General features: G+C 38.4%; 1 protein-coding gene across 4 annotated transcripts in view; it reads left to right on the plus strand.

The window, feature by feature from the left end:
• NELL2 (neural EGFL like 2) overlaps positions 1–12179 on the plus strand; it is a 400596-nt gene that overhangs the window by 50666 nt on the left and 337751 nt on the right. For all 4 annotated transcript variants that reach the window (XM_004006428.5, XM_042246832.1, XM_015094719.4 and 1 more), the window contains one exon: positions 6247–6397. In XM_004006428.5, coding sequence (XP_004006477.2) covers positions 6247–6397 — 151 coding nt within the window. The remainder of the gene's footprint in view (positions 1–6246; positions 6398–12179) is intronic.

Genomic DNA, 12179 nt, shown 5'->3' on the forward strand with positions numbered 1-12179 from the left:
TAAATTCAAGCAGTTCATTAAAAGACCTTGTATAGCATGGGCATGTTGGTAAGTTCTTCTATGCAGCTTCCTAGTAGCTTTTAAAGACCCTTTTCTTAGCCTGTTTTTCTCTAAACAGGCACTTCAAATGATCTTTGTCCGTTCTTCTTTGAAAAGAAATTCAGTTCACTTTGCCTTTTGTCCATAAGAGAATGATCAGCTCTCTAGAGACAGAGGGTGGTAGGCAGGATTTATCCTAAGAATAATTTCATTGCCAGAAACTTTTTTTTTTTTCAGGCTCTTAAAACAATGCAGTGTTTACATTGCCCGAAACTTTTATGTCAATTTTCATATGTGGAAACTTGTATTTTGTGGCGCTTGTAATACTTCGAATGAAAGTAAGCTCAGAAAGTCACAAGGGTATAATGGCTCTTGGTAGTTTGAGTAGGTACCACAGGCTCATTGCTTGTGAGAATAATAATAATATGTATCATAATGTGAAAAGCCAACACATGGTGTTGCTACATGCCAAGAACAGTTAGTCATCTGATAGCTGGCATTAGAAACTTATTATTCTGGGTTCAGAACCACCACACACATTCTATTTTTTATACGTGGTTCCTAACAGGAGGCCTTGTTGAGGAATTGCTTAATACGTCCCTGAATTTAATTGTGAATTCTGAAAATTGAAATGATAACAAAAATAAAGTAGAATTATTCTCACGTGGTGGTTTCTCTGCCTTGGTTTTCTGGTAAGGAATAGAGTTGGGTCTTGAAGTAATAATCACAGGAACTAAGAAGTCTCTCTGAACATTATGTAATCTTTGAGATGAAAATAGAAGGCAAGAATGCTAACTTTACGAATTGGGAAACAAATGCAAATGAGGAAAGTGACCTTTCTTAAAATCACTACTAAGCCAGTCACTGGCTGAACTGAAAATGTTATCTTATATAATTACTTTTTTCTACATTATTTTCTGTGTTCATATTCTTGAATTTGCTTTTCTGTTTATGAGAGGCAGTTGAGCATAGGTTAGGATGCGTTCAGAAGGCAGGGCAATTTAGTGGAAAGAATATTGGACCAAAAATTGTTATCCCCATTACACCTCTAGCATGCTGGGTGCCTTTGGGTGACTCACAGAATTGTTCCTTTGTTTGCTTTTCCCATTGACAACTGTGATAACAGTTGTCCTTGTCAAGCTTTGTGAGAATAAAATGGAATGTGGGTTCAAAGGGGAAAATATATTATTTATACATTTTTGAAAGACAAATGTTGTATGGTATAGACGTGCAGCCTTATGTAGTACACACATAGAGTTATATATGCTGTCCCTGCTGTTCTACAGATCTAGTGTCTTTATGGTCCATCCTTTTAGCCTCCTCTCATTCCTGTGATTTCTATGATTTACTCAGGCATGCCTGTCACTTTAGATGCTGTGTTCCGATGACCTCTACATTTATACTGCCAACCTTGACCTCTCTCTTGAGATCAGGTTCTGTAGTGCCAGCCTCCTACTGGACGTGTGCACATGCACGTCTCTGAATACCTCAGAATGACCATTTCTAAAATCGAAATCCCATCTGGGTACCATTATGCTTGTCCTGCAGTTCCTTTCATTCATTCTCTCAAGCTGGGAATTTTGGAGTCAATTTTTTTCTGGTTGTTTTTTTTTTTTTTTCTCACCTTTTGCATGTCCTTTATTGGTGACCAAATTGTTTACACTTTGCTTTCTAAAAACCTCTTGAATTCGACCCCTGCTAATTTTTCTGAGCTACTCACAGAGTTCAGGCTCCCTTCAAGCCCTTCTTAGACTCAGACATACTGGATTCTTGAAAAACATGTTTTTAAGGGGGAACAATAGATGTAAATATCATTACAGTGAAGTAAGTGTTCGTGGGAGATGGTGTTCTATTGACAGAAAGCTGAAAATTATTTTGCTTTGTATAGGTGCTCTCTCTGTCTCATTCAATAACCTCCCTTCACTGTGTCTTAGGCTTCTGGACTAGGAATGCCAGATTCATGCCAGCCCCAGTTTTTATTTTTTTTTTATTTTTATTTTATTTTTTTTATTTTTTTATTTTTTTTGTTTTTTATTTTTTAAATTTTAAAATCTTTAATTCTTACATGCATTCCCAAACATGAACCCCCCTCCCACCTCCCTCCCCATAACATCTCTCTGGGTCATCCCCATGCACCAGCCCCAAGCATGCTGTATCCTGCATCAGACATAGACTGGCGATTCAATTCTTACATGATAGTATACATGTTAGAATGCCATTCTCCCAAATCATCCCACCCTCTCCCTCTCCCTCTGAGTCCAAAAGTCCGTTATACCCATCTGTGTCTTTTTTCCTGTCACCAAGGAAACCAGAATGGAAAGAGACACATGTACCCCAATGTTCATCGCAGCACTGTTTATAATAGCCAGGACATGGAAACAACCTAGATGTCCATCAGCAGATGAATGGATAAGAAAGCTGTGGTACATATACACAATGGAGTATTACTCAGCCGTTAAAGAGAATTCATTTGAATCAGTTCTGATGAGATGGATGAAACTGGAGCCGATTATACAGAGTGAAGTAAGCCAGAAAGAAAAACACCAATACAGTATACTAACACATATATATGGAATTTAGGAAGATGGCAATGACGACCCTGTATGCAAGACAGGGAAAGAGACACAGATGTGTATAACAGCCCCAGTTTTTAAACCTCTATAACCATGAACTTGGTTAATCAGGATGGAAAAAAAGAATTTCATTTTTCCTGTCAGTAAAGTGTAGACTGAGTGGAGCTTCGGCAGGACATGTTCGATGTTAGAGGGTCTCTTCTTCTTGCAAGTCATCCTAATCCTCATAGAGGGAGCAAAACAGGAAGTGTAATGGGCCAAGAGGAGAGCTTGGACAGGTGAGAGAGCTTGTCCTGAACTGTGACCCAATGAGTGAATAGGCTTAAGTCTAAGCTGGCTAGAGACCTTCTGGGACCCTACTTACCACCCTGGTAGGATAAAGGATGGTTCTGCCTTACAGGTCTCCTTAAGCACTTCCTGAATCTCAATGCCCTTCTTGCATCAGCGTTCCTGACAGGCAGTGAAATGACCAGTAAGTAGCTCTCTATCTGCATTCCTGGTAAATGCCATGTGAAACTTAACAAAAAGTCAACAATCATGTGAATTATTAGTCTCTCAAGAGTTTTCCCTATGTTCAATTTTTTTTTCTTTTTTCAAATAACCTTCCATATGGCTACCAGAGAAATTTTTCCAAAATGAAGATTGAACAATTTTTACAAGATAATTTCCCTTAAACTACACTTGCCTTCACCATGTTTTCAACCATGGTGATGTACATTTTTACCAAGGATACTCAAATGTAATCCATTTTTACATCCTTCCTTTCATCATAAGGTCAGTCTTCACATGTCATTTCTTCTGAAAACAAGACAATACCCACAGAAATAACACAGCCTTTCAACCATTCACAAATCTGACTCGAAAAGCAATGGAAAATAACAGAGGTTTTCTTTTGAGTACCAAATGATGAAACTTTCTAAAAATCCTCTTTAAGCATCTCTTCCCTAAAGTTCTACCTTGTCAGGCAGCTGCTATCCTTTTCTCAGTTTCTTTTCTCTCACTATCGGAGCTTAGCCTCACTGGGCCACACCTTTGCTTCTATTGGTGGCTCTGATCATCATTTCCATATTCATCGTAGTTCTTCCTCTGTTTCTTCCCTTGGAGTCCCCATCTATCACCCTGTTCAGCAAGACAGGATTTTGCTCAAGCTCTACCTTGAACCAAACTGAAGCCTGAAAAGGGTGGGGGAGGGGGGAGCATAATAAATATTTATAATTCAATTTTAATTTGCTTCTAAGTTAGAATGAATTTAGGGAATTTGTGAATAATTCACTTGTATATAAATTGGAGTAGATTAAAAGTTAACACTAGGTAAATTCTTCTCACAGAGTCACATCTTATGTGCCTCCTTGAGGCAGTAGAAGGTTTTGGAGCTCGGAGGAACTGGATTGCATCTCCGCAAAGCCTCTCTTCTCCTTGCTGGAGTCTGGGGAGAAAGTATTACATTAATCATGGCTGAAATTGCAGATTATTGTTATGCTTTTGGTTGTGACTATGGGGTAGAACTGAAGAAGTTTCTTTTTGGAAACATGGAAATTTCTTTGTCCTGAAACTTTGAACCAGTATCCTGAACTTGATTTCCTTGTCCTGGGTTAGGTGCCTGTTCCTGAATCAGTTACTGCGGACAGGAAGAGGTGATGCTGGGATGGATCAGAGTCCTTCTAGCACAGAGGAAGCTGTGGGTTAGGAGTGAGGTGGGATCGTTTTTCAGTGGCACATAAGAATTATTTTTATTTATTTTAATTTTTTCACCCAGAGATTAAATCGTGGATGGTGACAAAGACAAATATCTGTTACACTGGCACACAAAGCCCTGCCTATCCTATCCAGCTTTCCTGCCCAGCTCCATTCTGCAGTGGCTGCTGTTTGCTCTTTCAGCCATGTCATGCCCTTTCATACCACTGTGCTTTTCATCAGCTATTTCTATGGCTGGGATGGTTTTCCCTCTCTTCTCTACCTGGTGAAGAAGGTGAAGGTGTTAGTCACTCAGTCATGTCTGACTCTTTGTGACCCCGTTGACTGTAGCCCTCCAGGCTTCTCTGTCCCTGGGATTCTTCAGGAAAGAATACTGGGGTGGGTAGCCATTCACTTCTCCATGCGATCTTCCCAAGCCAGGGATCAGACTCGGGTCTCCTTCACTGCAGGTGGATTCTTTACCGTCTGAGCTGCCAGGGAAGCCCATAACTCCTGACCGAATGCCGTCTGTTTTATGAGCTCCTTCCCTCCAACTGATGTTGGCTACTTTTCCCTCTGTGATCCAAGAACACTTTTTATTTACCTGAAAGAACACTTTGTATTTATGCTGAAAATGACAGCATTTCTTTTATTAGGATTTTTTATCCCCTCCTCTATTTTATGAATATCTTGAGGGCTCCTCCATGTTTGTGCATTCCCAGTGATGGACACAAACCAGATGGTTACATTTTTATTCCATAAATTTGTGGGGCTGGAAAAGTGGGAACGTTAGATTAATCCCACAATCTCTGTTTCATCAAGGTAGCTATTCTGAACCTGATTTCTCCTACACTGTTCCCAAGGGAATGCTTGGCAATGTGTGGGAGAACTTTGGGTTGTCACAGTGACTAGGATTGGGTGCCACTGGCATTGTCTAGGGGAAGAACCAGGGGTGTAAATGTTCTGCGGTTCGTAGGACAGTCTTCAAGGAAGGATTGTTCTCTCCTAATGCAGGGATCTTCCCCATTGAGAGCTCCTTATCTAGTCTATTTGGTCTAGAACACAGAAAAGAGTGGAAGGATTTGATAACAGCAGAAACTGTGTGCTGGGTCCCATCAACCTTTTGCTCACACTTCGAATAGGAAAGTGTTACGCTTTGTTGGCAGATGGCTTGAATGATAGGCTTTATCTTGTCCACTAGGTCTGTCCCTGGCTATTTTTCCCATATCCTGTGAGTCCTGAGGTTGGAGCTGTAAGACTAAACCAAGGAGAAGTGCAGGATAAAAATCTACTCTCCCACTCAAATCTCTTGTCTAGTTGTGCTGTAAACCAGGGGAGAGGGATGTGGGAATTAAGTTCTCTGCATTTCTTTCAAAAATATGGTATGATAATTTGATCTTAATGTTTCATCCAGCGCACAGAAGGCTGAGAGTGACTAATTTCAATGATCTTTTTAAAAATCTGTTTATAGCAAGCCTGCTGGCTATAGATATCAATGTGAAAGGTAGCACATTGATTTAAATCCAGTTTTCTGTCATAAGGTGTCAGGAAAGCTAACTGGCTCTATCATGGTCTCTTAGGTCCTTTTCTCGGAAGGACATCTTTCTGTTCCATTTTGACACTGACATGGCCATGGTATCCAGGATATAGGAAGAGTGTGAGCAGAAAACTTGGAAGCTCACTTCTTCAAACAGGCTTTTTTGACAGGCTTCTTTGATTCCTTGTCTCAAAGACATTTTTGGAAAAAGATCCCTGAAATACAAGCTCAGTCACTCATGTGGTTTACTGTCTGTGTTATGTGTAGCAAAAAGTGTTTTTGAAAGAATTTACCAGCAGAGTCTGGAGCTTGATATTTATCAGCAATTACTGGTAATGTTTCTGAAAGATGTTGCCTATAAAGGATACTATAAACCATAAAGGACCACATTCTAGTCTATTTACTGTTTGTTTCTCTTTTTAGATACTCCCAGAAGTATAAAAGCCTCCACTGCTACAGCTGAACAGTTTTTTCAGAAGCTGAGAAATAAACATGAATTTACTATTCTGGTGACCCTAAAACAGACCCACTTAAATTCTGGAGTGATCCTCTCCATTCACCATTTGGATCACAGGTATGTGTGACTGCTGGAGTTTCCTGCGTTTTCATTTTATATAGTGAAATTAACACATTAAAGAGAACTAAATAAAAGCGAGATAACAGGATTGGTTTCAAACAGCAAAAATTATTTTGCTATATTATGCAAAATTACAAACACAGGTAATTGAGATAGCCTAAAAGCAGAAGGAGCTGCTGTTTTTGGTGTTGCTAAGAGCATACGTAAGTTATCATTTTCTTAAAACCCATTTATTAATCACTAACTTCTGCATGAGATATCCTACTCAATGTTAAAGTCAAACAAACTTCTTAATTGATAAACAGCCATGAAAATACTGTATTATATTTCTTTAAGATATTGCTTGGGTTTAGAGTTTAATAGTCTTAAATTTTAATCACAGACAAAAATACATTCTTTTTCAACGTGTTTCTTAGACTGTGATAGTTACAGCTATTCTTGGATGTGTGTTGAATCAAAATGCTATCTGGTATTTCCTAGTTTCTCGCACATGTGAGAAACATGATTTGGGAGCTGGTGGGAGTAGTGAGGAGGAGTGGAGAGGGAGAAGAAAAAATTCATTCATGACACTTAGAATATACATAAATTGCTGCTAAATAATATCAAGCAAGTTAGAGAAAGAATAGCCATGGTTCTGACAATGAAAGTTCTCTCATGTTCATATTATGAGTACCCACTTTGTGACTCTTGGTGGACCTTGGGCAAATTACATAACCTCAATTTCCTCATCTGTAATACAGGGATAGTAATAATACCTTCTTCATAGATTGTTGTAAGGATCAAAGAGTTTATATATGTAAAGTGTTTTACATATATAATGGATTTAATGATCCTATTCAGATGTGAGCAGAAACCTCTTTTCCTGGTTTCCCTTATGAGAGATGGGGCAGTCTGGGACTTTGCAAATCTTTGCTAAACACTAAAGGCCAAATATATGTGAGAACAAAATATAGAAAATCGACTCATAGCATAGGATTCCTGATCACAGTCTACCTGGATTACTCACAGTATTTAAGACCCCATCTAATTCTATCTTTAACCCCAAAGGATTATGGTAACAAGCTGCTTACTTGGGTTTTATTCCTCCCAGGTTTTGGCTTGTTTTTCAGAGGATGTCACCCAAACATTCACTGAATAGTTGACGTAGTCTCTTCAAGACTAAGAGCAAAAAAGGGAGAGTTCCTAAGAATTCACTAGGATTTTCCCCCTTGGTGTGTTTCTGTTCCTTGTCTTCAGGTGGTTGATATCAGGGGAGTTCCTTGCTTACACCACTGTGACCTTGCCCTTCTCCATTGGGCTTTGGGCAACATGGTTCACATACAGCAAAGGATATTGTTCCTTCACAGAGAAGCCTGATTTAGTTCTGATTATTTCTGCTTGCTAAGAAAATTTCCCCTGTATTTCAGGCACTATATTTTTCTGCCCTGTGGCTTTTTCCCACTACCCTATTTGTAGATATTGAAAGGATGTGGTGGGGTCCAGTTGCTTGCTGCTCAAAAGGCAATAAACAGGCTAGGTTGGTGGAAAGGAAAGTTTGCTTTACTTCAGATGCCAGCAACGGGAAACGAGGCGGAGTTGGATGGACATCTGTCTGAAAACCAGCTCCTCCCCGCTGGCAACCAGTGGGGCAAGAGCTTTTATAGATAGAAGGAGGGGGCTGCGTGCAGAGACAGCACAGCCAACTCCGACAATCATCTTCACATTGGTCATCAGTGATCTGACCAGTGTCATCTTGGTTGTTTTAGGTGTGGTTAATCTTCAGTTCCAAGGTCCGCTTGTTCCCATTTCTCTGAGACCAGTTCTCAAAATTGTGGCAGCTTATGTCCAGGGCACAGTCTGGTCATCATGCAGTTAACTTCTCCGCCTGGTGTTTTGGTATCTGTAAGACAGCTCACTGGATATGCCTCAGAATATTATCTATAGCCCTTGAGAAAGTGCTAGAGGTCCTTGACTTTGCTTAATGACTGCATTATTTGGTCTTTGATTGTTTTCCTTTGTTTCCATCTGTTCTCACTTTTCTGATTAAACTTAGTCTTTGACTCTAATGTTTTCCACAGACAAAAGGCAGGCAGAGGACATGGTGGGGAGAGCAAAGACCACAGGGTCCTGGTTTGTTTCATAGGGACGTGAAACTCACCCATCCTTCCTCCAGATGACACCCTCAAAACCATCCCATTTAAATGGATAATGTTTTGTTTGGTCCCTAGAGTTGAATATATTAACTCTACAAATGCTTGACCAGCATGGATTTCATATTATCTATGAACTTTCTGTCTGATGCTTCTTACAACAGTTTCAAATTTTTTTAGCACCTTAGGCATAGTAAGGGTATATTGATATACCTAGCCTTTATCAGATAGGTTCTTGAAGGCAGATTGGTGTCAGACAGATCCTTTCTTACTGTTCCTATAAAGTAGACTTGTTAAAATGATACGTAGGGCTTTATATTGACTTATTTCAATTAAAAATAATGTTTACTTTTTATCTTTTATTTATTTTTTTAAATATTAATTTATTTATTTTAATTGGAGGTTAATTACTTTACAATATTGTATTGGTTTTGCTATACATCAACATGAATCTGCCACAGGTATACACGTGTTCCCCATCCTGAACCTCTCTCCCTCCTCCCTCCCTGTACCATCCCTCTGGGTTAGCATAGCGATATATTTTCATTGTAGAAAAATTGGAATACTGGTAAGTATAATAAAGAAATAGGAGAACTCACACAAATCATATCACCCGAAGAAGACTATGTTGAAATTGTCATATTTTAGTCCAGAATTTGTCTGTGTACAGAGATATGCCATATTTTGTGTGATCAATTCCTTACTTTTGGGTACTTAACTAATTTCTTTAACTTTAATAAATAGCACCAACATGAATATATTTATGCGAATCTTTGTGCTTAGCTCTCATGCTTTCCAGTTATCCTTGCTAAATTTATTACTAATTATTCATTTATATTATCTATAAATTTGATAACATTTACATAAATAAATACTGCATTTGAGATATAGGATATTTTTTATGATATTAAAATCATCTGTATTGGTAATTCACTTTTTCATTTGCTTAGCAGCAGCAGCAGCAGTAAGCCAGTAATTATTAAAGGCTTATCATGTGCCAGGCAGGGTGCTCAGTGCATTCCATGTGTTAATTCCTGTTATCATCATGTATTAGATAATGGTTCAGAGTACAGATCTGGAGCTGGACTGTGTGCATTCTAGTCATAGCTCTAAGACTGACTGGCTTTGTGACTCATGTAAATTTCTTACCTCCTCTGAACCTCAGGTTCCTCATCTGTAAATTCATATAAAGTACTTGATAATCCTAGAGAAAAACTTCCACAGAAGTTGATCATGTGGCAAGGTCATTATTCTCATTATCATTGTACAGATAGGAAAAATAAGCATTAGAGAGATTAAGTTGTCACCATATAAAGATACCAAATAGTTATTGCCTATATTCCCCACACTGTACATTCATACTCATGATTCATTTATTTTATAACTGGAAGTTTGTACCTCTGAGTCTTCCTCACTTATTTATCTCCTCCCCTCAAACCCTCTCTACTCTGACCACCACCTGTTTGTATCTATAACTCTGTTTTGTTATGTTTACTGATTTGTTTTAGGTTTTACATGACATGTATGAGTGAAATCATGCAGTATTTGTCTTTCTCTGACTTATTTCACACTTGGCATCATTCTGATTCTTGAGTCCAGAATTTTTTACCTGTCCACTGTGATAGCACCTAACCTCATGTTACTCTCACAAACCTTGTGCTTTGTTGTGTTTTTTTTTTTCCCCTATTATTATTGCTGACATTATCTTTCTTTCCTTAAGTCTTATTCTCTCTCCCGAACACTTGTTTATTCTCTGCTGATTTTTATAAAAGATTAAAGTGGTATATAGAGAGATATTTATCTGGGCTTCCCTGGTGGCTCAAATGGTAAAGAATCTTCCTGCAAAATGGGAGACCCTGGTTCGATCCCCTGGAGAAGGGAATGGCTACCACTTCAGTATTATTGCTGGAGAACTCCATGAACAGAGGAGACTGGCAGGCTATAGTCCATGGGGTTGCAAAGAGTTGGGCACAACTGAAAAACTAACACTTTCAATTTTACTTTCGTAGAGATATGTACAGGACAATAAGATAAAAATGAAATATACAAATTAGGGCAAGGAAAAAATAGACACCTAGTTGGGTGATTAAGGAAATGCAACTATCCTTAATTCTGAGACCAGAGACATATTTCTCCTATGACCTATTTTTATTTATTTTTTTTAGCTACTCAGCTGTTTTTTTCTTATTTAACTTTCCAAGTCTCCTATGACCTTTTATGGGAAAATGTATTGAGTGCTTTTAAAGGAACAAGTTCAGAAAACCTTGTGTCAACTGGTTTCATAATGACACAGTGCACTTCAGAAAAATCAAGTCTATAACAATGCAGGTAACATGCATCTATGTTGAGGGTGTTTGAAACAATACTGTCTGCAAGGCCTTAGGCAGTGTGCACGAAAGTTCTGTGCGACCAAGTTTTACTGCTCAAAATGACAATAGCACCTCCTGTATGAAATCCTGATAAAACACCTTGTCTTCCAGGCAGTAGTCCACTTAGATTGCTTTCTCCAGTGTCTTGAAAATAATATTAAATTCAAGTTAGCCTTCTCTGATATATCCCAAATTACAGTTATTCTTTGTTGACAGTTAAGTGAGACTTAGTGTTGAGCTTCAGCAGCAGTAGAGTTGGAGGAAATACTGACATTTTTTTTTTTACAAAAACTGAGGAGCCAACAAGGACATGCCTGAATAGAAGGTACCTATGTTCGCCTATGGTGGCTGAAGTAGGTGATTCCCAAGGGCAGCGCCAGGCTCTTCCTGGGGAAGTAGCACAGGTTCCACTCTCAAGTACTGATGGATGAATACTCTAGAATATGGAAGTTTTAATTATGCTGCAGATTTGAAACATTACATGTAATACTTACAGTGAATTTTACAAATTAGGAAAAATCACAAAGAAGGAAGCAAAAATCATCAGTAATTTTACTCTACTGGGGATAGTTTTTACTAATGCTTTCAGTTATACATGTCTATTTAAAATGAATAGATATACTATTTTAAAAATTGCATCACACTGGACATAATATTTTATAGCTGTTTAAAATTTAGCAAAATATTTTGGGGATTATCCCATGCAAATAAATATTTGCTTATAATCTATTTGTTAAAAACCAAAGAGTATTCCATTGCTCGATGTAAAGGAGAAGTGCAGGAGGAAAAGACTGGGAGTTTGGGGTTAGCAGATGCAAACTGTTACATATGCAACAGCCTGATATACAGCACAGGGAACTATATTCAATATATTGTGATAACATAATGAAAAAGAATATGTATGTGTAACTGAATCACTTTGCTGTACAGTAGAAATGAACACAGTATTGTAAATCAAGTATACTCCAATAAAATAGAATTTTAAAAAGCCAAACTAAGTATCCCCAGAATGTTAAATTTCAATCAGTAGAACTATCTGAGGTAGCCACTAAGATGACTAGCTTGCAAAACATATCCTGGATAAGTGAATACATTTATGTCCTTCACGGGATGGTCAGCTGTAAACTAGTTAAATGTTGAAGAACGGCCATCAGAATAAACAAGTGATCTGACATCCTTTACCTGGCAGTGATTAGACGTGGGTCCAGCTCTCCATCAGATCTGTCCTAGTTCTCAGAAGAGCTCTTCCTGCTTATTTCTTAGGTGCTTTTGGGGGTGGTT

Source organism: Ovis aries, chromosome 3 (assembly GCF_016772045.2).
Source record: "Ovis aries strain OAR_USU_Benz2616 breed Rambouillet chromosome 3, ARS-UI_Ramb_v3.0, whole genome shotgun sequence".
NCBI lineage: Eukaryota > Metazoa > Chordata > Mammalia > Artiodactyla > Bovidae > Ovis > Ovis aries.